General features: G+C 38.4%; 1 protein-coding gene across 1 annotated transcript in view; it reads right to left on the reverse strand.

The window, feature by feature from the left end:
* Positions 1–4615: 4615 nt before the first annotated feature.
* The window catches only part of LOC119310723 (chaperone protein ClpB1-like), a 14611-nt gene continuing 9795 nt past the window's right edge, over positions 4616–9431 (reverse strand). Inside the window, exons 6-7 of the mRNA XM_037586370.1 lie at positions 6658–6855; positions 4616–4864 (exon numbers count right to left, since the gene is read on the reverse strand). Of these exons, the coding sequence (XP_037442267.1) occupies positions 4685–4864; positions 6658–6855 (378 nt within the window). The 3' untranslated portion in view covers positions 4616–4684. The remainder of the gene's footprint in view (positions 4865–6657; positions 6856–9431) is intronic.

Genomic DNA, 9431 nt, shown 5'->3' on the forward strand with positions numbered 1-9431 from the left:
AAAATTAGTAGAGCAACAGTTTGTTTATAGCAAAAATTTTAGTTTAGAGCAAAGGATGTTAAGTAGTAGATGTTAGAGCAAAAATTAGTTTAGAGCAATTTGGTTTAAAACAAAAGTTAGTTAGGGCAGTAGGGTTTAATTAGGGTAGATGCTGCTTGTATAGTATATAGTGATACTAGTAGATGTTAATTAGGTTAGGGCAATAGTGCTACTAGTAGATGTTAATTAGATGTTTTTGAGTTAGGGCACTAGAGTTTTGCTAGGTTAATTAGGTTAGTAGTGTTGCTAGTAGTAGTGGTACAGTAGGTTAATTAGGTGATGTTAAATGAATAACCTAAATGAATGAAATTAGTAGTTAACTGAATTTTTTTCCTTTCATAATTATAGAGCACTAAAGTTAACTGAATTTTATTCTATAGTAGTTAAATGAATTTTCTTCTACACATTGTTTTTGAATTAGCTTGTGAAATTTGGACATGTGGTTGCTCGTGTATATTTGGACATGTGTTGCGGTGTCGAAGAGGGATATTTGAACACTGTTTCCAGGGAATGATGCTGAGTGGCGTATGTTTTGCCGGAATGTTAATTCATTTCTGTTCCGGCAATTTTCAGGTTCTTGATTTGTCCACTTTTTAGCAAAGGTCATGCCGAAATTTTTCATGAATTTCGGCATGACTTGTGCTACAAACTAGGACATATTGAGTGCCCAGGATTTGCCGCACCAGGAAGGAGTCAACATTCCTGCAAAACAATAGGCCTTTTTAATGTCATTATTCATTTTATTAGGTCTAGAATTAATTGACTAGATTTAATCATAGGAAACATGGCTAGCAACGATGAAGGACAGGGTAACGTCTACCGGGCGGCAGACGAATTTTTTAGCCTTACCGACGATCAACCGATGTTGTTGCTGGGCCCACCGGTGGCATCGGGGACTGAGATCGACATGCAGACCGGTGCTGAGACTGAGACCGGCGCTGAGATTCAGACCGGCATCGAGACAGGCGCTGAGAGGGGTGGAGAGGTTAGGGACAAGAAGAGAAGGGGCGGCAGGGTCGCCTTCAGCCATAAGACCGACTTCTGCTGCATCTAGCAAAAGAACGATTCTTTTAATGATGGATTCTATGTCCTACACCACATGCTGGAGTACAGACGGGATCACCAGAACCTTTACATGTCACCTAGATCTGGCGATGCCCATATTCTGCAATGGGCAAAGGACATAGGAGATATCGAGGATCATCGACTTCGAGCTGAGTTCTATAACATCCAGCGCGAACTTGCCCAAATCATCATGAAGGAGGTCGTCGGAAAAACAGGGATGTTCTACGAAGAAGGACAAATGTCGCGGGAAGACGTCCGAACATGGGTAGCCGCTCAGCGTCTCGACCTGAAGCCTTTCACTAGGCTCGGGGACTATCTCCCTGACATTGATGGATGGCACGACATGTTGGAGTGATTGTCGATATATGACAATGTGTCTGTTTAGTCCATACTTTCTGTATGACAAAACTTTGAGTTATGCACGGTGAAACTTTATTTGTGATATAATTAAACCTCCTCCTCCTTGACTAGCGAAAATCACTCTAGTTAGGGCATTTTGGGTACGATGAACTTTGTTATTTATGCTTACGATATGTTGTTTCTATTTTTGCCAAGTCTGTCTCTTTTTGTTGCTCAACTATATATGTTGCATATCATCGACTCATGTGACGATGCAGGTGCATAGATCATAGATGGCGAAGAAGTGCTACGCCAGGAGTATATATACGACAAGTGGCCGGAGTGTCAGGCCCAGGTGTACCGGTTTCCGGTTTCCGAGCGACAGGCAGTAGTTAGTTTAGGTTCACGCTAATGCGAGAGAGGGATACAAACTCATGTACTCAAAGTGATAGCTCTTCTCGCGTATATCATTGTTTAGATGGATGACGATGTATTTGCAAGTAATCGAGACTTGTATCGCTATTTTCGAGATTGATGACAAGAGACCACTTTGTGTTGGATGATGATTATGATGATGACATGATTTGATGAGACTAATTGTATGTATATGCTATGATTACATTTGTATGTGTATGATATGCTAAATATTATTGTATAAAGCCTATTCAAATACAAAATAAATATGCAGGAAAAAAAACTAATAAAACTAGTAGTAGCGAGGGGGGGGGGGGAATTTAGCAGTAGCGCCGCCTTACCAGTAGCGCTTTTCTGTAAACAGCGCTGCAGATAATATCATTAGCGCCCTTTCCTAAAGCGCGCTACATCTATTCATGTATAGCAGTAGCGTGGGACAACAGGCGCTACTGCTATATGTTAGCTGTAGCGCCTTATTAGTAGCGCCGGCACCCGCGCTACTGAGAGGCCCAAAACCCGCGCTGCTGCTAGGCTTTTCCCTAGTAGTGCTAGGTTAGGACTATTATATGATGAATATTATCCAACGTTATCACCGATCCAATGTCTACAAGTTTTTAACATATTGTTCTTGCTAAGTTACTACTGCTGTTACTACTGTTACAACTGCTATAAAATTTATTGCTACTATTGTTACTGTTACTATCATTTCTACTGCTATCAAACTATCATACTACTGTACTACTGATCACGCTACTGAAAATATTTAGTATCCAGGTGTGGTTGAATTGACAACTCAACTGATAATACTTACAAGTATTTTTAGCTTCCCTTGTGTCGAATCAATAAATCTGTGTTGAATAGTCTACCCTCGAAAACTTTTGTGATCTCCTATACTTGTGGGTTATCATGTCTATTCATGTAGACCTTGTTGGAACTTCAAGTGCAAAGAATTGTAGGACAAAAATAAATTTTCCTCAAGTGAATGGCATAAGGTTTATCAATTTACGGTAGGTGTATGATGAATGTATTCTCCTCTCAAGCAACTCTGCAATATGATACAAGTAGGCAGTCGACACTTTTTAATATGTTACTCCATATAAACTTAAAAACCATTGCATACATGATGGATAGTAGGCATGAAATATATATAAAAAAAATACCTCGGACATGTGTCAGTGCCCCTAAGGACTAGTTCCCTGGAGCCATAGTCTTCACCAAGGTTGGCATGTTGCGGGGTGCTCTCTCTCCCTCTATCTATCCCCGGGGCAATTATCTCGAAGCCCTCCTCTAGTCCTCTACTACACGAAGGCTGGCGTATTGCAGGGTGCTCTCTCTCCCTCCATCTGGACATGTCGGCTGCATAGTCCCCAAGATGCTTCATCCTATCTCCCAATACCAATGCGACCCGATGTTCTGGAGAATGAAAATTGAAGCAAAGTGGAGGCCTCCATCTGGGGATTGCATGACAAAAGGAACTATATATTGTTTCTTATGAAAAACATGTAATAGTTGTGCTTTCCTTATAACTTATTATCTCGTTAGTACCATTTTAATAAAATCCTACGACGAGCTCCATGAGCCATCTTGTGCTTGTTCTTTGGTTTCATTGAAAATTGGAATCGGAGTGAAGGCCCTTTTCCTCTGAAAACACCAGGTAGACATATTTTAATTTGGCAGGGAAAAGCCATACAAACTTTACATGCTTAATTTTCCATATTAGGCATATTTGATTCCTCGATTAGTCACATGAAAAGGTGGTTTAATAGATAGAATGCCAGTTCTTTAAAACAAGTGAAAACTAGATGTACTCCTCATGAACTAAAGAAAGAAAATACCATAATTTTTTGGACGAGAAACAAAGAACAAAAACAAGCGTAGGAAAACATTCGTCAAAGTGAAAATATGACAATTTTTAGAATGCATATAAATTATTTGTGAGTATTCTCTATTTCCATGGTTTTGTGTAAGTACTTTTGACTTTTTTTTCCTAAGTTCTTAATTTTCTATTTGTCACACATACAAAAAAAATCAGCAACTTATTGAGAATATTCTTCTATATTTCACAATTTCCTTTTTGCCAACTTTTCCTGATTTTAAAACATATTTTAACAAAAAAACCAGATTGGTTGGGATTAGAAATTATTAATTTTAGAATAATCTACTTTTTTTGTTTAAATCCTCAAATTGCACTTAACATATTTTTTCTACATTAACTTATTTACTTTGATCAGATTCCCTCATGAGCGAAACAACTTAACCGTGTCATCAGAGAAATCACGCTTTGAGCTGAGGGATAGACCAAATTTGTTTGGCTTAATTTTTTTGACAAAAAACCGTAGGAAAGTTCCCTAGCTATCATTTTTCATTCATAAAAGAGGATTAGTAAGAGTACAGATGTGGTTACGTGTCACTTGTGCAGGCTTCTTCTCTCTTTAGCTAAAATTCTGAGATTAGCACTAAATTTCACCATGTTTTTGTTCCAACATGATGTCCTTCACCTTTTCCCATCGTGAAGAAACCATCGGCTCTGGATTCTCCGGTCGTAGCTTACATTATCAAAGCAGCACATGCATCAACATGTCCCTCTGCGTGCTTGCCAGTTTAGAAACTGATACCCATGGACAATCGTTGCGACTGTTTTGCCACGTAGTGGGATCTATTTACATTTCTCACAAAGCTATGTAAAAATTTCACAACTTTTAAAGCCACGTGATGAATAAGGCTAGATTATGGTGCTCGTACTCATAGATTAGAGAGAAGAATAGGAACATGTATCGAGGCAACCATACTCCATACAAAGAGGGATACATCCGAGGTTTTTTCTGCTTCAAACCAAGTCGGCTGCGGTTTCATTTTTCGCCACTTGGTACTTCAACCCCTTCTTGTCCATGGCAGCATCAATGGTGATTATCGAGTCTTCATCGGCTTCCCCGTTCACCAGCATCTGGCAGATAATTGTGATTATATTCTTTTCGACCCACCTCTTTATAGGCCTTGCACCGTACATCTGCATGGGAAAGTATGGGATTTTTTTTGAAACTATGATGATTTTTATAGCAAATTCGGAAACTATACACCCTAATGGAGAAAAATCAAAAGTATCACCCCGTCGGCCTTCTGTTGGCCGAAAAGGGACTTTTCGGCCAACCGTTGGCCAAAAAGGACTTTTCGGCCAACCGTTGGCCAAAGAGTCCCTCTTCGGCCAACACCTGCTCTACTATTTTAAAAAATTCATATCAATTAAGATTTTTAGTTTTTTAATTTGATTCTTTTTGCATTAGATTAGAAATTTTATGAAGTTTCTGTAGATATCAAGTTTGACTAGATTTGAAAGTTTGAATTTGAATTTTTCATGGATTTGCTCAAATAACTAGATTGCCTATAATTTGAGCTAGGAGTATTTTTTTAAGATGATTCTTTTTGCTACTGGTTCTTTGTGAATTTGTTTATCAGTAGTAATTAATTGGCAAATTTTATAATTATTTAAAATTAGGTTTTTATGAAAACAGTTCTGTTTTAGTGTTTGTTAGGTTTTATGCTATTTCTTTTAATTTTAATTGCTTTAAATTTTTTTCTTTAGTTTTTTGACATATTATTTTTGTTTCTGTTTAGTTATCAGTAGCTATTTTATTTGTAGTATTTGTAGTATTTTATTTCTTTTATCCTACTAGAAAACTTGTTTTGAGCTTCATAGGAGTTTATATTTAAAAGTGCCTTGTAAATCCTGTACAACCATTGCCGTTTTATACATGAAAAAAATACTTTCCCGCAATCTTTTTCCCTCCATTTTCTTTGCCACCATTTTCTTTCCCGCCATTCTCTCCCGCCACACTAAGGAGTGCTGCATCGATGGAGGATGACGATGATGCGTTCATGTGGAGTGTGAAACACTGTGTGAGAGAAGTCATAAGTGTGAAACACTCTCCAATGATGATGACGAAGCTGCAAACACTTATGACTTCTCTCAGACAGTGTTTCACACTCCACCAGCAGCACCGACGCAGGAGACACAGACCGTGTCAGACGATATTATCTACGATCGTGGACACCATGAGGCTCGTTTTATAAGTTGAGAAGTGAAGATGGCGGGAAAGAAGATGGCGGGAGAGAATGGCGGGAAAGAAAATGGAGGGAAATAAAATGGCGGGAGAAAATGGAGGGAGAGAATGGCGTAAAAACCTAATTTTAAATAATCCTAAAATTCACCAATTAATTACTACTGATAAACAAAGTCACAAAGAACCAGTAGCAAAAAGAATCATCTATAAAGAACACTCCTAGCTCAAATTATAGGCAATCTAGTGATTTGAGAAAATTCATGAAAATTCAAATTCAAACTTTAAAATCTAGTCAAACTTGATATCTGCAGAAACTTCATAAAATTTCTAATCTAATGCAAAAAGAATCAAATTAAAATACTAAAAATCCTATTTGATATGAATTTTCTAAAAAGTAGAGCAGATGTTGGCCGAAGAGGGACTCTTTGGCCAACTGTTGGCCGAAAAGTATTTTTTGGCCAACGGTTGGCCGAAAAGTCCTTTTTGGCCAACGGTTGGCCGAAAAGTCCTTTTTGGCCAACGGTTGGCCGAAAAGTCCCTCTTCGGCCAACAGGAGGCCGAAAAGTCCCTTTTCGGCCAACAGAAGGCCGATGGGGTGATACTTTTGATTTTTCTCCATTAGGGTGTATAGTTTCCGAATTTGCTATAAAAATCATCATAGTTTCAAAAAAAAAATCGTAGTTGGTCGTTTCAGAAAGTGAACCTAATGGACGATCAATTTGGAAGAAGAAGCAATGCTTACTAGGTTGTATGACTCTGACAAAATCACATCCAATGCGGCGTCCTTCAAAACTAGAGATATACCCTTGCTGGCCACTCTAACAATGATCTCCTTCATCTGGATATTCACGATTTCCTTCAGCTGGTGGTGGGAAAGCGGCTCGAATATCACAATCTCGCTTAGTCTGTTGAGGAGTTCTGGCTTGAAGTATTTCCGAACCTACGCCACACACATATATGACAGTGAATCAACATGTTGCTTAAATTTGTGAGGGCTCTTCATATTTCACATACCTGTTTCATGAGAAGGTCATGTGCAACTTTCATCGTGTTTCCCCCCGTTAGATGGTTCGCTCCCAGAGTTGACGTCATAATGATGATTGTATTCTTGAAATCTATGTTCCGGCCTTGACCATCTGTCAGCACACCATCATCAAGCAGCTGAAGGAAAACATTGATCACCGAGTAATCTGCCTTCTCCACCTCATCAAAAAGAATAACACTATATGGGCGTCTCCTGATTTTCTCGGTTAGTTGTCCGCCATCGTGGTAACCGTGGTAGCTTTATGATGCCACGAAAGGAACACTCGTATTAGTAAAGCAAGATATAAAGTTATGATGCCACGAAAGGAACACTCGTATTAGTAAAGCCACATGTAAAGTATAACATGGTAACTTTAATGTAAGAAACAAGTTTATATTGTAATCATAGACCTTGGGGGTGCTCCAATGAGACGCATCACGGAAGAAGGACAACTATATTCTGACATGTCGAAGCGAACCAGCATCTTCTAGCTGCCAAATAATTGCTCAGCGAGAGCCTTTGCAAGTTCCGTCTTTCCAACACCAGTTGAGCCGAGAAAGAGGAAGGAGCCCACCGGCTGGCCACCTCGAGCAAGGCCAACCCTAGAACGCAACACCGCTTCTGCAACCAAATCGACCGCCTCATTCTGGCCAACTACTCTCTAGTGCAATCGGTCTGCTAAGTGGATTAACTTGACCTTCTCGTCTTGATCAAGCTCAGTTATAGGGATTCCAGTCCACCGGCTTACGACCTTCAAATTATTATATTAAAAAAAGTAGTTGAGTGGCTTAAGTACAAGCTTAACTGGCAACAAAATCAGCTGAAAACGGTGTGACACGACGCACCCACCTGCGCTACAAGATCCGGGCCAACAATTGCTTCTTTTGCTTTTCCGTTGACGGAGGTGCAAGCCTCGTCTATTAGATTAAGGATGGCAATTTTACCCATGGGTACGGGTACCCGCGGGTACCGTACCCGCATGGGTAGGATATGGGCACACTTTTATACTCATAGGTAGTACCCATACCCTACCCGTTAAGTCATGGGTAGGGTACGGGTATAGCTTTGTACCCGCGGGTATACCCATACCCTGCCCGCTTGTAAAAATAATGTTAAGTTGTTGTCAATTAATCATTAATTCGTCATGTGACTCGTATACTTCTATTGACTTATGAGTATGTTGTGATTTCTAAATTTTGATAGTAGTCTTGTACCCATCTACTTGTTATTGAGCTAAGATATTTGATTTTTTGTCAAATGTGCTATGAATGAGTGTAAACTTGTGAACAACTTGTGTACTATTTGTTCTATCCATTGGGTACCCGTTGGGTATGGGTATGGGTAAAGTTTTACACCCATGGATACGGGTATGGGTAGAATTTTGTACCCACTGACTATACGCGTATGGGTATGGTATTATTCTACCCTGCCCATACCCTACCCATTGCCATCCTTATATTAGATCAATTGCCTTATCGGGGAATTGACGGCGTGCGACATGAATGAAATAGTACATCAGTTTAGTTTGCCAGGCAAGTAGTAGTAAATTTTATTTATGCCAAAACAATTAATTAAGTAATACTCCCTCCGTTTCTAAATATAAGTCTTTGTAGAGATTCCATACTCCCTCCATTCCTAAATGTAAAGTAGTTCAACTACTAAGCACTTACTATAAATAAATAAAGTAGTACTTACTAAAAACAAACTACTTATATATATAGTAAAGTAAAGTAGTTTATTAAATCAACTAGCTAGTTCAACTATATATGAAGCACTTACTATAAATAAAATAAAGTAGTACTTACTAAAAATAAACTAGTTTAACTATAGTTCTATTATTTTTCTAACTAAATATATTAAACACTTTCTCTTCTTATTTTTTCCTTTTTCCTCTATTCTAAATATGAACATATTCATAAATGACTTCTATCATTCATAATTTTCCTATACATACACAATATGAACATATACATAAATTGACAAAGAAAACAAACACTATGAACAAAAAAATCATTAAAATTCTATGAACAAAATTACAACAGAAAAGAATCATAAAAATTCTATGAACAGAAAAAATCATAAAAATTCTATGAACAGAAAAAAATCATAAAAATTTGACATATTCGATCTTTGCATATATATGAACATACAAACATGCATATTCAACAATAATATCACCAAAAAAATCTATTAACAGAAAAAAATCTAACACAATATGAAAAAAAAATTAACAGAAACATCTATGAACTACACATCTAAAAAAAATCTATGAACTAAAAAAAAATCTAACAAAATCTAACTCAATTAACTACACATCTAAATTATACTACACATCTAAATTAACTACTACTAACATCAAATTAAATTAGCAAAATTTTTGCTCACGGCGACGGTGTCGGCGACGGAGACGGAGACGGCGACGGCGACGGCGACGGCGATGTGCGGCACGGGGCAGGGCGGGGCGGCGACGGGGCGGGGCGACGTGGGCCGGG

This window comes from Triticum dicoccoides, chromosome 5B (genome assembly GCF_002162155.2).
Source record: "Triticum dicoccoides isolate Atlit2015 ecotype Zavitan chromosome 5B, WEW_v2.0, whole genome shotgun sequence".
Taxonomy (NCBI): Eukaryota; Viridiplantae; Streptophyta; class Magnoliopsida; order Poales; family Poaceae; genus Triticum; species Triticum dicoccoides.